The following is an 18,826-nucleotide window of genomic DNA, read 5'->3' as shown; positions in this document are numbered from 1 at the left end:
TCCTCCCAAAAAGTATGTATGTAGATGATTCTCCTGTGGCAAAGTTAATCTGATGTTTCATGTTTTGTAGGTAACATTTCCCACACACAACCCCCTACTGGAAATTTCACAGTTTTGTTTGGTTTTGTTTTTGCTTTGGGACCAATTCAGAACCTACTCTTTTCTTAGAAGTGGTATGCAATTACCCCTAAGGGGAGAACCACCTTTGTTGAGAGAAAGCTTTGATGAGCCTGAAATGTGTTCTAGCCTCCAGGGCAGTAAGACTGATGGATTGAGGCTTGAGAGAATCAGTTTTAAGGGAAGGATCTGCTGGCTGCCGAGAGAGGGCAGGGCAGGGGTGCCCGGAGCTTAGGTATTGGTGGTAGCGTGGAAAAGGGGATTCTGAAGATGTAAACCAATTAGGAAGTGTTTGAGAGAGAGAGAGAGAGAGAGAGAACAGCCCCAAATTAGAGTCACTTGTGCTAAGCCCCACATGGGTAAACTTAATGTCTATGACTTAATGTCTAACATAACAGCACTTTCTACCTCTCCAGAGATGGTGATTTTTAACCAGTCAACCTGGAATTACCTGATCAATACCAGTGAGGTAGTCTCCACTTCTGCTCCCCTTAGGAGGGGGACCTTTCCTGAAACTGTACTCTATGCAGGGAGAATTTCCTTTTTCCACCCCCTTTCTGCCTTTAAAAACCTTTCCTTTTCCACAGCTCAGTGGAGGTCTTTTCTATTTGCTAGACGGAGTGTTGCTCGATTCATGAATTGTGGGATAAAGCCAATTTGATCTTTAAATGTACTCAGTTGAATTTTTATGATTTAACACAAGCCAATGAACAGCAGACAGTTTCTCAACAGAGAGAGTATTCAAATTTCCTTTGACACCACTCCCTCAGGACTCCCTTCTCAGCCTACAGTTGTCTGGAAAATTAATATGCACCATGTACACTCCATTTCCTGTGTCCAGGAGAGGCAAATCTAGTTTACGCCACTAGGCTAAAATAGGATCTTTTCCTAGTAACATTTTCTGGAGTTTTGACCCGGGTTAACGGTGTTGACTTCTAGACAGTTTGCAAGAATTAACTGCCTAAAAGTTTCTTCTTACTGTCTTTGTTTTAAAACATCAGGAGCAGCCATCCTTATCAAATATTTATCAAGTATTTTTCATTTATTCATTGTTATGTACCATTCAGGTTTAAGTCCTTTCTTATAACCTGAAAGAAAAGCAGGGACATGCATCACCGAAATATTTCACATCTATAGTCAAGGTTAAGCCCCACGAAGGAAAGGTTTAATTTGCAGTTGTTTTTATTGGGCATTTGTACTTCTGTCTATAGAATGAAGAGGTGATGCTAAACTATTAACAGTAGAGAAAAAAATAGAGGAAGCCAGTGGTAGGTACTCCAGGATGTAGCCACTTAATTTCGGCAAGAGCTAGAAAAAGAGATTTAGAACATTTTGAAAAAAAAGGGCTGTCTGGCACCAGATTACATCCTTAAACAATGCAGAAAATCCTCTGTATCCTAAAAGTATTTGGGAGTGACTTTTTCAGCCTCTTTGGAGGGACAGATGGGTATAAAGATGCCTATCGGCAGGGTAAAAAGTTCGTGTGTGTCAGCTGTAGGAAAAAGAGTGATCACAAACTACTGTGTCAGTATTCAACTTGTACAGAAACTTCTTTCTTAAGTGCTACATCTCTGGCTGCAGTAAACCATTGCTGATACACCTCTCACCTGTATGCCATGACCCTAAAGCCAACACATGCTGATTACCCTACAATCACTGACCAAGGGCAGCCCCTCTTTCGTGTATGCAACTTGCAAGACATGTGCAGCCTGGCAAGTATAATGGGTGGCAGCTTATAGAAAGGGCAGGCCAGTGAGTAGCAGAAAGGACAGGCACACATCACAGTACTGTGTGGGAAGTAGTCAAAACTAGTTCCACAAGCATCAAACCCAAGTCCAAGATTTCTCAGGCATGTCCATCCTTTCTTCGGTTCTGTAGCCATCTCAGCTCTATCTTCTGACACCTATAGGCCAAATGATAAGTTTAACTACCAAAACGGCCTACACACAATAATGGAGGGAAAGAATAGAAAAGACGAGAAGAATTAGTTATAGAAGTAAACATACAGAATAGTTGGATAGCAGTCTAAGACATTGCCCTACACATTTGTCTTCTGAGAAACTGTTTAATCTTGTAAAGCTTCCTTCACTCTATTTATTCCAAGAGTCCAAGGCTCATTGCTCAAGGGAGGAAAAATGAAAATACTGAAAGATCAAAGCGTAAAATTTGTGTCTTTTTGAGGTCTTGAGTAGACAAAGACCGTAGTCTTCAAAGCTGTAACCTTTCTTCTGGGAGAGGAAAATATTTTAAAATATTCAAAAACTTGGTTTGGAACCTTTAAAGACATAGATTTAAATAAAAGGGCATAAAGCATATTCGAGAACAATAAATTGGGGGGACACCTGGGTGGCTAAGTTGGTTAAGCGTCCGACTTCGGCTCAGGTCATGATCTTGTGGTTTATCAGTTTGAGCCCCAGGTCAGGCTCTGTGCTGACAGCTCAGAGCCTGAAGTCTGCTTCGGATTCTGTGTCTCCCTCTCTCTCTCTGTCCCTCCCCCACTCATGCTCTGTCTCTCTCTCTCTGTCTCAAAAATAAAATAAAATTTAAAAAAATATATTAAAAAGATAAATTGGAATAAGAAATATAATAATGTTGAATTAGTTTTATCCAAAGAAGTAAAAAGTTTGAAGAGTTGATAAGAGAAATGTGTAGTGGGTTGGTGCAAAGGCCAGTACCACCCTTCCTTTGGGGGGGGTGAGTCACCTACTTACTGGGTGGGGCTGCGTGTGGAAATATTTGGTAACAGAAACCCAAGATAGGTCTCGAATTACCAGAGGAAAGTATGTTTAAAATTTCCAGAGCATAGTTCACGAACTTGCAAAACTTAGAATGAAGTTGTGTGCCCCTCACGGCACCTGATTTGTAGAGTAGCAACAACTGGGGGAAGTGTCTGGGGAGATGTACCCCCAGAAAGGCTCACTAATCGACACACATTAGAGTATCTTTGAGTCCCTACTGCCACACCCCAGAGATCAGACACACTTGAGAATGAGCCAAAGGACCCAGTAGAATCCAAATCTGGATGGAGAGGTTGCCAAATAGTATCAGAAACAGCTAGCTGCCCACAAAAAATCATGTTTCCCTACTGGGGGGTGATGTTCCAGGTACAAACTGTTGCATTTCCCAGCCTCTCTGGCATATAGGTATGGCGATATGTCTAGAGACTGCCAGTGGAATACGAGCAAAAGTGATTAAAAAGCAGGGCTACACTATACTCTTTCCCCTTCTTCTGGTTGGAAGAAAAGACTCCAAGGTCCTAGGGTGATTGTCTCTGCCTCTAGTGTGACAACCATAATGAGTTCACAAGACGTGCCTAGAATATATTAAATTTTCACAGGAAATAGTAATACCAGTAGGTCACACCATAATGAACTGAAGAGTGTATTTGGGATATTATTGATTTTTGAAGAAAGCATACCACTGTCCCAGGACACTGAGAAAACTACTATTATTAAGTTGTTTAGCACTAACCACTAAATAAAAGGAACTATTAGATATTTCTTTTGGTCTGCAGCCCCAAGAATATATTGCTGAGACCCCAAGGACACTATGAACCAACAAAGTTTGGGAGCCTCTGCCTCAGGGAATGTGGAACCACAAGATGAAAGGAAGCTGGGTTTCTAAATTTCTTTTTCCTTTTTCTTTTTTTTTGAGAGAGAGAGTGAGAGTGAGACCAGGGGGAGAGACAGAGGGAGAGAGAGAATCTTAGGCAGACTCCGCACTCAGCGCAGAGCCCGGTGCAGGACTCAATCCCACGACCGTGAGTGACATCATGACCTGAGCCGAAATCAAGGAGTCAGGCGCTTAACTGACTGAACCACCCGGCACCTCTGGGTTTCTAAATTTCTAAATGAAAGGAAGCCACATACAAATTAAGAACTCCCACACTGAACTGGGATATGAGCCACACATAAACTTCTGTTGTATTAACCCATTGAACTTTTGGAGTTTATTTGTCACAATAGCTAGCATTACCCTAACTAATACACACAGAATGTGTAAGAATCTAGACTCAAAGCCAAGAACCACAGATAAAGGATCAGAAAAGATAAACCACATCTCGGTGGAGGCCACTAAGCCCAGAGGGTGACTCACAGAGTAGATGCCTCTTATCCAATATCAGGTCAATATGTAAGATGACTGAAACTGAGATCAATGTCCAGGAAATGGGGAAGGATACAGAGAAGGCAAAGGATGGTAAGGACTTAGCCCAAATAAGACTGAATAACCCAAAATTTGACCTGTGAAAAGCTCTCCTGTCAGTGGATAAGTGTTTGAATGCTAAGTTAGTTATGAGAAGAAATAAATTTACATGTGTGCATTGCATTCTGGAACTGTACACTTTTGAATCCATCATATATATGTTACAGCAAGGAAAGAAACACAGAGGTCACCATCTCTGTTTCTGTAACTGGTCACCCAGCTATAGACTGGGGCCAGTATCTCAGCCGGCTGGGGTTGTTTGCCTAGAGGGGTGAGGAGACTTAGTCCCTGGTGGTGCTGCCTAGGTGAGGTGACAGCACATTCATTAATCACTTCAGTAGGAACTCCCCTGAGCTTCTTCTACTGCTCCCTCCTACTACTCTGTAGCTGTATTTCCATTTCATTGTCAGGCTCAACCACTCTAACCAACACAATAATCCCATTCGCGTCCTTTTTATTTTTTTCCAGAGAAGCCCAGTGAAGACCAAGCGGTAATTTCAAATCCCAGCTCAATGAAACTATTATTGTGTCTCTGGGTGGAAACATGCCTCCCTCTTGCTCACTGAAACTCCTAAACCAGTGGAGCCCAGATTCAGGAAAAAGTAGCACCAGGAATAAGGTAATGGCTGGTGAGACGCCCCAAACCACACATGTCTGCCAGAAAAGTGATAAAGACCTTTCATAGTCAACATCTTCTGTGGTCCTTCTCTTCTCAGTTTGGTGTGAGTTTGGCTGCTCATATCCCTCCCTGAGAAGTAACCCTCCTGCCCCGCCTCCAATTTAAAGAAGGTAAGATGTATCATCATCCAATCCAGTGATTCTCAACTGAGGGCAATTTTGCCCCTTAGGGGAGCATTTGGCAATTAGTCTGGAGTCGTTGAGATCGTTACAACTTGGCGGGAGGGATGATACTGGCACTTAGTGGATACTGGCCAGGGGATACACAGGACAACCCCCAACAACAAAGAATTGTATGGCCCAAAATGTCACAGTGCTGAAGTTGAGAAACCCTGATTGAATTAATTTATTTACATAATTTGCTTCCCCCACTAGAGCGCAAGCTTTGTGAGAACAGAGATTTTGTCCACCTTGCTTATTGCTCTATGTCTGGAACATGGAAGTCAACAAGTATTTGATGACTACCTAATAGATGAATGCATGTCTCATAGCTCCCACCAGGTATTTTTACATACATGATCACATCCAAATACTTGGCTCCTTGCATTGGAAGGATTAGTAGGATGAAAGAAGGTGGTAGAGGGTAGCATGACTCAAATATCTGGGGCGGCACAACTTCTTTGAATGTCCCACGTAGCTCTCTTCCCAAGGTGGCACAGCCAGAATCCTCATAATTTGCCTTCACTTTAATTTTCTAACTTGAAGAAACATGTGCACTTTTTGCAATGTCCTCAGTTCCTTCATTCGTTAAGTGACGTTATCATCCAGGTACTGTAATCGGTGCTGTCACCAAACAAAATGATGGCTTAGGACTTGTGTTCAACAATTTGCAGAGATGTGGTGTAATTGTTCTACATCTTTTCTAACAACTGTAAATGTATCTCCCTCTCTAAGAAAGCTGCTTCTTGTCCTCCCTTCCCATCTCCCCTTGACATCTCAGTTAAGCTTGCAAGAAAGACCAAGAGAAAAGAGTGGGGTACCTAGCGCCTCCCCACCCCACTCTGTAGTGGCTTGTCCCAGTCCTGGGTTCCCACACTGTACCTTAACCATAGCTCTGTTACAGTACTAATGGCAACTTCTGAGCACCCGCTTATTTATAGGCCTTTGTCCCTTCTTGTCTGGTAGGACATGCTCTTGGTTGTCTGTATATCCCGGGCACCTAGCACATAAGATGGGCTCAACAAATGCTTATGGAAGAAATAAAATGCATTTTGCCTACTTCACAATGTCACCTAGGGCACCTTTTGCCAACTTCACAATGTCACCCAAGGCATAGTTTTGCCTACTTCACAATGTCAACTGACCCCCCCCCCCCCCCCCCCACAGAAATGGGAACTTCGCGGGAACTCAGGGATAGATCTAGTTTCAGCCCCGTCTGAATCACATTGTAGTGGTGGCTCCAGCCAATGGAGAGAACGGCAAAGGAGCGAAAGTCCTGGGCTGCAGCAAATGGATCTAGGTTAAACAGCCGAGATGGAGGGGCACTGATCACTGAGGGATTAGGGGACCCGTGAAGACCACTGCAGAATGGCAAAGAAGCAGAGCTGCGTATAGGCATGCCTGTCACCATTGCCCAGGGTGCCTCATCCCAGCAGCTACAGACGAGTGGCCGAACCTGGCGACAGAGGCTAGCGGTGTTGATGTGAACTGGTTCGTTCAGACCTTGGGCCGCAAAACTGCCCGACGAGCGCAGGGAAAGTGGCACGTACCCTCTCCAGATCGCATAAGCGCAGCTGGGGAACTTGCCCAGCCCAGCCCACAGGGTGCTAAAGGGTCAGAAAGGACCCGCCTTTCCCAGACTGGGGCCCGGCGGGGCAAAGGTTGTTCCCAAGGCCACGTGAGGCTTCCTCGCCCCTAAAAGCCCCAAACAGGCAGGGCTAATGGAAGAGGGAAGTTAGGGACGCCCCAACCTCGGAGACGCTGCGCGGTGCAGCCGGCCCTAGAGCCGCTCTCACGACAGCTGCCTCGTCCAACCAGGGGAGGTCGCGGCCGCCGAGCGATGGCCCGCCGCAGCCGGGACGGGCGCCCCGGGCTGTCCGCGCCGCCGACCCCGCCGCTGCTGCCGCTGCTGCTGCTGTTGGCCGCCGCGGTGTCGCCGAGCCTGGCAGGTGAGTCGTGCGCGCCCCGAGGACCTGAGGCCCCGGGGAGGGGGAGTCCGAGGACAGGCGCCTGCGTGCCCCGCGCTGCGCCCGCCGCCGCTCCGTGCGCTCCCGCCCGCGCCCGCGCCCGGGCTCGGCCAAGTTGACTCCCAGCGGGTGTCTGGGTTCTGGGAGGACGCCGCGGGGCGGGGGGACGGGCCGGACCCGCTGCGGCCCGCCGCAGCTCGGGGATGGCCCCCGAGAAGGGCACGGGGTGTCTTCTGCGAACTTAAGAAGTGTTGGCCAGAATTCTTGGCCAATAAATCAGTTCGCTCCTGCACGACACTTGGCTTGCTGAGCCTTTCTCTACTGGTCCTAAAAGAACCAGTATAAATAAATATATTGATAATAAATATAATAAATAAATATATAATAAATTAATAAATTAATAATAAAATATAAATAAAATATAATAAATAAATAATAAATAAAATATTTAAATATAAATTTATTTATAAATAAAATGTATTTATTCACATCTTAGAGGTCTGATTGCGGACTGCCAGTTTTTCTTCTCAACTGCCAATGACTTTGGTTTAAAATAACCGCAACCTGGTATTGTCAGCTTGATATGTGCCAGGCGGTGTGCTAAAGGGCTTTTCCTATAATGCTTACCACAACCCTAAATAGGATTTGTTATCCTCATTCTACAGAACGTTTGAAATTGAGAGAAATTCATTGTCTGGGTTCAGATACGCAGCAAGTGAAGTCGTTGCTGAGTTGACAAATGGCATTTACTTAAATACAACCCCCTTTGTAAAACGGGTGTTATCCTTACAGATATTAACACCAATCTATACCCTTTGTGAAAAAAACAAAAACAAAAACAAAACGAAACAAAAAAGCAAACAAGAACAAAAAAACTCCTGGATTTATCAGTTTTATTCCCAATGGATAAGACCAAGATTAACCATAGACACTTGAAAGACTTCAACAGTAATATTAAGGGAGGATTAAGTTTATTTCATAAGCCCTTTTCTGTGCTGAACTTGTGCAAGAGTAGGGTGGAGTTCGGGAGAGCAAACCCCTTCCCAAATGAGTGTACTGATTCTTACTACACCACCTTCCATCGACAAGCAACCACAAATATCAGATTTCAAGCTCTTTGCTTTCACAACTTGCCCACTTACCACTCTTAAATCTTTCCAGTCTTTTAAACTGCCTGGGCCTCTGGGATCAGCAGCCATGCACCCCCAGACCCCTGACTCCTGATTTACCTGCACATTCTGTTCCTTGCCTAGGATATGGAGGTGGCGCTCATGCCACACTTTTAGCCCAGCTGCTCATTCAGACATGCCTGGGACAGGCTAGAAAGTGCTCCAGAAACGGAAATGGCTTTTTGTGTCCAGAATGATGAGTGAAACCCTTCTCACTTTTCTGTTCTCTGGAGTTTTCGGGTTTGTTTGTTTATTTGTTTATTTTTACATTTATTTATTATTGAAAGACAGAGAAACACAGAGGGTGGTGAGCAGGGGAGGGTTAGAGTAAGGGGGAGACACAGAATCTGAGGCAGGCTCCAGGCTCTGAGCTGTCAGCACAGAGCCCGACGCGGGGCTCCAACTCACAAACTGCGAGATCATAACCTGAGCCGAAGTCGGTCGCCTAACCAACTGAGCCACCCAGGCACCCCTGGGTTGTTTTAAATGTTCATTAGATGGAGGGGACAGCCTGAGGAGTGAGGTAGAGATGTTGTTTTTCTGAAGATGAGGCACTGTTTATTTAAGAAGTTATCACCTGATAAGAAACAGCTGCTTACACTAGGTCTCCAAATAATCAGCTGACACCAGGCCAGTTTGGTCAGGAGTCAAGGCAAAGAGCTCGGAAGTTTCTGCGGCCAGTGATCCTGACAGCACTGTGCCTGGCAATCCGGAAAAGACTTCTTACCACGGTCTTGTGGAACAGCTGGTGATGCCCACACTGATTACTTAGAACAGACGTGATCTGTTTCCTTTGTTCCACCCATAGTAACCTGCTTTCCGGTGCAACTTTTCTGCTCTGTTTTACCCTTCTGCTAGACTGACAGCCTTTGCTACCTCTTGCTTGTCATGTTTTCTCTGAAGTGCCCTGCTCGGTACTCTGAATTTGATGAGTACCCAACAAACACTGAAGGGATTGCACTTTCATCTCCCTGGGATGATTTTGATAGCTACCAGTGTGCACCTATTAATCCAAAAACATCCTTAATTTTTATTTATTTTTTTTAATTTTTTTTTTAACGCTTATTTATTTTTGAGACAGAGAGAGACAGAGCATGAACGGGGGAGGGTCAGAGAGAGGGAGACACAGAATCTGAAGTAGGCTCCAGGCTCTGAGCCATCAGCACAGAGCCCGACGCGGGGCTCGAACCCACGGACAGTGAGATCGTGACCTGAGCCGAAGTCGGACGCTTAGCCGACTGAGCCACCCAGGCGCCCCATCCTTAATTTTTAAAGCTTACTTGGTAGCTTCATTCCTACAGAAACATTGGCAAATAATTGCACATTCATCCTTGCCTGTCTTTCAAACTGTTATACACTTTAGCCATTTAATAGCATTGCCTTTATCCTTCCAGATTGAAAAGCCCCATATTTGTTTTTAGGAATGTCTTACATAATTTTTCTAAGTGGTGTGTATAGTGAGGTCACATCACTAGGGAAAGAGATGAGTTGGTTGCCGAGAACTTTTAAGTTGGCATGTGCTTTGGTAAAACTGGTTCCAAATCTGGCCCCTGGACTTGCAGGGCTAGATTCTGGAAATGCATTCTCTCCCGAGCTCTAGAGCTGATCAGATACAAAGAAGCTGATTCACCCTGGTATGCGCCAGAGTCTCTTCACCAAAATACCAATAATTAAGTTTGAGCAGATTGCCCCAGCCACTTTCTTATAATGAAATTACACCAGATAATATCAGGGCTTCTCAGGCTGAAGGCCTGATTGATTTGCTCCCCAGTAAGACTGAGGCTTCCGTTGGCCTAGACAACACTTGCCTGGCACAGCTGGCCCTTGACTCTGGGACACTGCCTCTTCCACACTTCCATGACTCACCGGTGCCCACCGGAGACCATCATTGCCTCTCTAGATAGGCTAATACCTTTATGTGTTGTGGGGGATTTGCCGTCTTGGGAGCTGTTCAGTCTCCTTCAGGTGCCTTGGTAGATCTTTGGTTGAGGCTATTCTCAGTTGATCCTTTAACTCTGAGGCCCTTCTTATTTCCAAATTCACTTGAGGTAGTTGTTCCATGTGTTCATTCTTTCTGTGGCAGTTCATTTTTGGAAGTGTAATATGAGAGAGGTAGCATGGAATTCTAGAAGCAGAAACCATGGAGCCAGACTGCCTGTGTTTCAGTCCTGGCTCCCATACTTACTGTGTGACCTTCAGCCAGTTATCTACTATCTCTATACCTCAGTTTCCTCTTCTGTAACGTGGGTATTGTAGTGTCTGTGTCATAAGGTGGTTGTGGGAGACAGCGCCCCGAACGGTGGGGGATGTATAACTGAGTGACCGTTACTATTGGCCGTTGGCGTTTCCCTTCTCTGGAAAGTCATCATGGCTCTTTTGATAAGACAACCAGGATTGCAGATGATAGTCTACGTGCTGTGAAGTAACAACTTGTTATAAAAGCAGGGTTTTTTCCTTAATCATGGTCCAACGTTTCAGGGATTTGGAGTACACACCAGCATGTTAAGCAGGTGCTGCAGAAAAGTGAGCAGTGCCCTAGGTCTCTTTCCTGGGTTATAACTGATGGATTGAAATCACCTTGATTTCTCTAAATGCAATTTTTTAAATGTTTTTTAACGTTTATTTATTTTTGAGACAGAGAGAGACAGAGCATGAACGGGGGAGGGTCAGAGAGAGGGAGACACAGAATCCGAAACAGGCTCCAGGCTCTGAGCCGTCAGCACAGAGCCCGACGCGGGGCTCGAACCCACAGACCGCGAGATCATGACCCGAGCCGAAGTTGGCCGCCCAACCGACTGAGCCACCCAGGCGCCCCTCTAAATGCAATTTTATTCATCATGATTTAATCCTGAATCAAGAATTTCCCAACTCTTTTTGGTCTTTCTGAGCCTCACTAAATCTTCCTACAGCTCATCCCCATTGTCGTGGGGTTTCAGACTCCAAAGAAGTCAGTGTTCTTGGTAAACTTGAATATTGTCTTGTGCTCTTCCTCTATCAGTTTGTTTATAAAAATGTGTACAAGATAAGTTCCAGAACAACTTCTGGGGAAAGTGCCCATTCGCCTTTATTATTAAAATTAGTTTCCTGGTCCTTCTGGAAATGTGAATCTGACGGCAAAGATCAAAATCTTTCTCCAGAAGAAAATGTAAGAGGATCCTCCTTCAAGTCTTTAAATCAAGGTAGAATATTTTTTAAAAACTTTTCATAATAAGTAAGCTATGAATCATGTAAACTCCAGCTTGGAACCATGTCTGACGTACAAAACAGAAATTTTTGTTTTCACACTTTTTTACGCATCATTTTTACTTTTGTCACCTGTTATCTTTTAGGGTTTTTTGGGGGGTGGAGGAAAGATTCTAAATTATAAAGCATTAACTATTAAGATAGCAAAAGAGGTAGCAGCACCAAAAATGGAATGAATCTCAAAGGATTTATTTTGTTCAATTTTTTAAGTTTTTAAAATGCATTTGTGCTTCATCTTTAAAAAAAAAAAAAATGGAGTGAGTTCCAGTTGCTCCTACAACTTATATTTCACAATCACTTGAAGATTGAACTTTACCTAGCCTCCTGGGGTGCCTGGATGGCTCAGTTCGTTAAACACCCAACTCGTGATTTTGGCTCTGGTCATGACCTCACAGTTTGTGAGGTCGACCCCACATCAGGCTTTGTGCTGACAGTGTGGAGCCTGCTTGGGAGTCTCTCTCTCTCTCTCTCTCTCTGCCCCTCCACTGCTCTCTCTCTCTCAAAATAAATGGATAAAAATTTTTTTAAAGGATGTAGTTAGAAAATTTATTACTGTTATTATGTTGATTCTTTGTACTACTGCAAAACAGGAACTTAATGCAGTAAAAGATGAAACTAAGAGAGGTAGTGAAATTATGAGGAAACTTTGATCTAAAACTTGAAATTCATCCGCACAAACAGCAGGTATCACGTTACAGTCTTCCAGGGGGAAATTGTGAAAGTCTCTTGATTCAGGGCTTGCTCCGAAATGTGTCAGTTAGCCTTGCAAATGCAGTGACAATCCCAGCACATGAGGTAGTGGCGAATTGTTGCAACCAGCATTTGCAAACCTAAGATACCAAAATTCGAATTCACCATTAGAATTAATATACAGACAATACCAGCCTGTCCCCTTCCCAGCTAGGGTGAAAGTGTGACCTTCCCAGCTGGTGTGAAAGTTCGGGATGTAGGCAGTCACATAATCAATAGAACACTTTGATAGGCCCGATGGAGTCAATGAATGAAGTAACAGACGCCACCTCTGATACTCAAGGAGCTTGTAATTCAAGTTTGTGAACCAAATTCACCCAAATGCATGTAAACTAAAGAGTGTTCTAGATGAGGAGTGAGCTAAGAGTGCAGAATCAGAAAGGGGCCAAGTGGATAAGACTTTTAGCAAGAATTTTGATTTAAACTAGCAGTGAGGAATAGGTACGTTCCAAGGGAATGAAGGAAAGGGATCATTCCATATCCAGGCAAATGTCTCGGCATTTTTCTACATTAGCGTTTTGTTTCTTCGACTCTATTTTTTTAAATGTTTATTCACTTTTTTTGAGAGAGAGAGACATAGAGCTTGAGTGAGGGAGGGGCAGAGATAGAGTTCTGGAGACACAGAATCCGAAGCAGGCTCCAGGCTCTGAGCTGTCAGCACAGAGTCCAACGCGGGGCTTGAACTCAGGAACCAGGAGATCACGACCTGAGCCTGAGTGGGACGCTTAACTGACTGGGCCACCCAGGCACCCCTGACACTATTTTTTAAAAGAAATGTCCCTCTCTACTTACCTAATATATTGGGCACGTTATGCATTGCACCTCACACCTTCTCACTGCCCTTTATTTGAGCTTCTGAAGCTGTAAGGTAAGGCACATTACCCTAGCCACGCTGTAGGGATTCCTTGCTTTCTACCTCAGAGCTTCTCTGGCGTGGTAACCACCTAGCACTGGAGCATCTGCAAACCGGGGAAGAGGGATTTAACACCCCACAGGGCAGCCTTTGCCCAAAGCAGGATGGAGCAGGTGGATAAATGCTCCTCCTTCCATCCCTGGGATGGGGTCATCAGGGGTTTATCTACACCGCTGTTCGGGCCATCTCAAATCGCACCTTCGAATTAGCTTTTCCCTCCTTCCTGGCCTCACTTTCCCCATTCCCCATCCCCATTCCCAGGGAGCACTTTCCCAAAATAGTCCTCCATCCAGCAAGAGTCCCAGGCTCTGATTTCCGCTGGGAGTGAGAGCTGAAACACTTACAATTTTGCTGCCTGGAGGTCGTTCGTTCATGAATCAGTTATTTTCTTAGTGATTCTGTGAAGAGCCGAATCAAATCTAAAATCCAGATAGCAGTTTACTGAGCCCTTCCCGAGAAGGGAAGTGGGGAAGTATACTGCCAAGGTATGCCAAGAGATACTGAGAGATCATGGTCAGTGGACATAAAGGAGAAAAACACTTTAAGGACCAGAGTCAACACTACTTAGCAAAACTCAATCTGAATAGCTTTAAGTTGCAACCTTAATTTTTAAACTATTTCTCTTACCTATTTTGTATCCTTCCTCCCCTTTCTTCCTCCTTTTCTCTTCCTAACTTACTGAATATATTAGGTACAATTTCATTGCTCTGGGTTGAAAACCACTTACTTTGTCATGAATGAAGTGCTTGGGAAATTAGGTTCCAAATATGGGAGAGGGCGACTTAAGCCACTTATGACTATTTTACAAATGCTAAGACAGTGTTAGGATTTTTTTTTCCAGCCGAAAACAACTCATAGAAAATGTTAGAATACACAAGTCAATAAATTTAATGTGAGCGTTTGGGTTTTGATGTGCAGAGTAATATAAAAATGAGGTGACCTCTTCCATTTTTATCTTATAGAAGAAATATGCTTTGTTTTTATAAAGTAACGCTCCCAGATATTTATCAAATGCGTTGGCTTTGAAGACGTTGCTGTTAAAAAGTTTTAAATCTCATTTCCCTGTTAAGAACTCTAGGGAATATATCAACAAGTGGCACTTGCCCCTTGGGTGTCTGAACTATCCCCAAACCCCTTCCCTGAGCTTGAAGACATAATGACTTGCTTTGACTAACTTCTGTGAATGGCCTAATAAACTTCACTTTCATTTTAAGAACACATGCAATTAAACTAGACTCACCCAGAAACAGTATTTTGCCAGGTGCAGCGCTCCCAGGGTATACATTGGTCAGCAGGACCATTCTGTCTTCACAGAGTTGGTATAAAGCTAGTTTGGGATTAAAAGTATAGTTTTCTACCTGTTTGTTATTGCTTATCCTTTTCACAACATCTGCCTCCCAACATGGAGATGTATAAAAAAAAAAATAGAGGAGCGCCTGGTGGCTCGGTCATTTGGGCGTCCACATTTTGGTGTTAGCTCCCGTCATGATCTCAAAGTTCATGAGTTCCAGCTCCGCGTCGGGGTCTGTGCTGGCAGTATGGAGTGTGTTTGGGCTTCTCTCTCTCTCTCTGTCTCTCTCTGCCCCTCCTGCTCGCTCTCTCTCTCTCTCTCCCTCTCTCAAAATAAATAAATAAATTTAAAATAAAATAAAAATTTTAAAAATTAAAAAAAATAGAAAAGTGCAATAGCTTAAACTACTAACGGATTTAATTGGGGCACCTGGGTGTCTCAGTCCATTGACTGTCTGACTCTTGATTTTGGCTCAGGTCATGATCCCAGGGTCGTGGTATCGAGCCCCACACTTGGCGTGGAGCCTGCTTAAGATTCTCCCTCCTTCTCCCTCCCCCTCTCCCCACCTCTCTCTCCAAAAAAATAAATAAAATAAAATAAAAACTATTAAAGGATTTAAGAACATCAGAAAGTAGCACAGTGCCAGGAAAACCAGAAAGAGTTGATGCAAGGAGAAAACCTTGAGGCAGGGAATACCTCATTTGGTGGGGGGAGTGTAAAACTTAGATGCTGGCTAGATTCTCAAGGCACGTGCTAAATCAGTCAGTGTGTTAGCAGGAAAATTTTTATCACCGAATTCTCTTAAGGGAAAAGGTTTCTTTCGAGCATGGAGGCGCACTAGTGTCAAAAACAAGCACAGATTTGCAGAAGTTCATTATTTGCGGTCAGGAAGTTATGGAGTGCCGGCAACAGTGAACACACAGCCCTTGAGTGCTTGGGAGAGGGAGCAAGCCAAGTTTATGTCCAGAGGGGCTGCTGGAATGGAAGGTGAAGTTGGGGAAGGCCACGGCCGGTGTTCAGGGAGAAATGCTGAGGTTTCAGAGAAAGGGAACAAACCTAAAAGCATGCCTGTGGGTGGAACAGAAAGGGAAGAGCCTGGCGAGGCTTGCTCACCTTGCTTCTTCCCTTTACACTTTCTGTTTCTGTCTCTGCCCCTGATGCAGCAGTTGTGAGGGGGGTGGGGGGGGGCTGCTTTTATATAGTCAGCCTGCTTTCTTCACTTTCCTACAAGACTCACTGGAGGTGAGGGTAGAAGAGAAGGTGTGAGGAAAGCTAGGGAAAGACTGAGGCCAAGGCACTGTGATCCAGAATCAATCTGGAAAACATATTTATTGCATTTGGTAGCAAAAGAAGAGAAGTTGCTATGGATGCTACCCACAACTGTCAAATTGCAGCCAATCGGCTTCATTAACAAGTAGACTCTTATTTGTCACCCAGAGTTTAACTAAGTACTGTGAATCTACCTATGCTTAGTAATGTCATTATTTTCACTTGGCCAAATTTTTTTTTTCATTTGAGAGAGAGAGAGAGTACACACGGTGGAGAGGGACAGAGGGAGAGAGAGAGAGAAAGAGAAAGAGAGAGAATGAGAATCTTAAGCAGGTTCCACGCTCAGCTCAGAGCCAGACACGGGGCTCAATCCCACAACCCTGGGATCATGATCTGGACACGAATCAAGGGTCAGACGCTCAACTGACTGAACCACCCAGGTGCCCCAACCACTTAGCCATTTTTAAAGAAAGGCCATCAGGGGCACCTAGGTGGCTCAGCCAGTTGAGTGTCTGACTCTTGATTTCAGCTCAGGTCATGATCTTACAGTTCATGAGTTTGAGCCCCAAGCAGGCTCTGCACTAACAGCACAGAGCTTGCTTGGGATTCCCTCTGCCTCTCTCTCTCTCTCTCTCTCTCTCTCTCTCTCTCACCCCCTCTCAAATAAATAAATAAGAAAGAAAGAAAGAAAGAAAGAAAGAAAGAAAGAAATGAAAGAAAGTCCACCATTATGGTCATGACTTTGCTCAGAAGTAAAATGACTTTCCTGCTAAGAATCATTCTTCAAGGGTCATTATTAGCATTAGCTTCTAAGCCTGACCAAGTCCCAGCCAATCACCCAGCCCCCTTGGAACAAGGTGCTTTGATACTCTAGTTTTAAGATTATATTTTTAGCACTCATTTGATAGGCAATCTTTGCATCAATACAATAAATCGATAAATAAAATGTTGAGTCCATTTTTAATGTTGACAACAAAAAAACGTTTATAAACATTGAATCTGAACTTTCTAGTATCTTAACCACTAAAAACACAGTATGTCCAAAACTAAATTCATATTCCCTCCCTCCCCATCTGCTCCCTTTCTGAGTCAATGATACAACATCCATCCACTGGGTCTCAGTCTGGAACCCGAGAGTCATTCCGGCTTCTTCCTACCTCTTTGAAGACCTGAATATGAAGTTGGTCTTTCACCTGAGCGGCTGTGCCATAGTTTCTTAGGCCAAGAAACAAATGCATCACGTACCATTTCCTTTCTACATTTCTTTTCTCTTTTTCCTTTTCTTCCTCCGTCTCCTTTCCTTTCACAAATACTTACTGAGTATCTGCCATAGGCTAAGCAATATACTAGTGCTGAGTCTTTGGCCTCGAGGAGTTCATAGGCTAGAAGCAGCTGAAGACATGTGAGTTACAGTGCAATGTGATAGTCCCAAAGAAGATGCACCTACGAGCAAGTTACATTGAGCTTGTAGGGCAAGCGAGCCTCCATGAAGTGGGTGCTACTTCCTACATCTTAAGTAGCAATTTTGAGATTGCTGTGTGGTTAACAAGGCAGAAACTCTCTGGTAGAGGAAACAGCATATGCAAAGTGAGAGGTGTTGGACCAGCTAATGGCAGGTTGGACAGTGGTATACAATGGCTTCCAGATCACCAAGTGCGTGGGGTAGTGGATGAAGATGCATAGGTAGGCAGAAACCAGATCATGAAGGCCAAGAGTATAAGCTGAAGAACTTTATTTATAGGAAATGGAAGTCACTGAAGATTTTTGGTAGGCAAGTAAACAAATCAGGTTTGCATTTTAGGAAAGTCACTCTGGCAGAGTATGAAGAACGAATTACAGGTCAGAGGGACCTTCAAAAAGGCCTTTTTTATGGTTAAGGCTAGTTGTGATACCTGAAGTAACATGCTGCAGAGGAAGAGACTGGAGGAAGAGATACTTAGGAGGCTTTGATTCAACATGAGTTTGCAGAAGAGAGAGGAGGCCTGGATGGGCTTGGGTCTCAGGTGGAAAGATCACAGAGATAGGAAGCAGAAGGTGGAGGATGGGTGAGAGAGAATATGAATTCTGTTTTGGATATTTGGAATTTCTTTCGTTTATGGAATCATCCAGCTAATGTTATCAAGTGTGCGTTGGGCGTACAAGATAAAGAAAAACCCAGGGGGAGAATGAGGGTAAAAGCAGGCAGAAGAGGAGGAGACTCAGGAGATTCATGCTGTCCCAGATGCAGGGGAGGAAAGAGTTTTAAGAATAAGTGGTCACCAGCGTCAAAGGCTTTCGGCAGTTCACGCGACATTAAGATTCAAGGATATCGTCGGTGACCCCAACCAGAGCAGTGTCGGTAGCATGATGCGGATGAATACCAGTCTGCAGCAGGCGGAAGGGAGGAAGTTGAGGAAGTGGTGTGTGAGCATGTGCCTCTTTCTAAGAGGTGAGGTCTGGAAATGGGCCAGTCATATTCGTAGCTCTCTCACCACACTTGGCATAGCCCCTGACCCAGCACGCCCTAGAATATATTTGGAATAATTTCACGAAGGGAGTGAGAGATTCTGGCGATGGCCAGATCTGGTCCCAGGCTCCAAAGAGACCTTTTGTGATTGGTTTTCCCTTAGGCATGAGACAATGGAGCATGTCAGTCCACTTCAGTGGGAGGAGCCATGGCAGGAAGAGAGCTTTAGGGTACAGGAGCAGGAAGACACAGGATGGAACCAAGTTCCCCAAAAAAGTGAGAGGGGTCAATCCATAGCATGGGTAGATGGATGGAGGTGAACCAGTAGGGGGAGATGGCTACAGGACGTGACAGGATAAATTCACAAAAATATCAAGAACTCGAGAGGCTCACAAGCAATAGTTTATATTATTTCCCGCAAAATAGGAATCTAATGTCAGGTGTGAAGAATTAGGCAAAAGAGAGACAATAAGGAGCCTGAGAATATGGATGCTTTGATACAACGGCTGAGGGGATCAAAGGAGCCCCGGCCCTGGCCTTGCCCAGAATCCCATCTCTAAGGGTGAAACATTGAGACCCACCTCTGCGATGCTCTAATTACTTCCCCCCACCTTTGACCTA

The 18,826-nt window shown here is 44.4% G+C and overlaps 1 protein-coding gene across 1 annotated transcript in view; it reads left to right on the top strand.

Moving 5' to 3' along the window:
* Window positions 1-6,380: 6,380 nt before the first annotated feature.
* PLBD1 (phospholipase B domain containing 1) overlaps window positions 6,381-18,826 on the top strand; it is a 53,043-nt gene continuing 40,597 nt past the window's right edge. The window contains exon 1 of the mRNA XM_060658314.3: window positions 6,381-7,106. Coding sequence (XP_060514297.1) covers window positions 6,998-7,106 — 109 coding nt within the window. The 5' untranslated portion in view covers window positions 6,381-6,997. The remainder of the gene's footprint in view (window positions 7,107-18,826) is intronic.

Source organism: Panthera onca, chromosome B4 (genome assembly GCF_046562875.1).
Source record: "Panthera onca isolate mPanOnc1 chromosome B4, mPanOnc1 haplotype 2, whole genome shotgun sequence".
In the NCBI taxonomy this organism is placed as follows: Eukaryota; Metazoa; Chordata; class Mammalia; order Carnivora; family Felidae; genus Panthera; species Panthera onca.
This window is presented reverse-complemented; position numbering and strand designations above follow the sequence as displayed.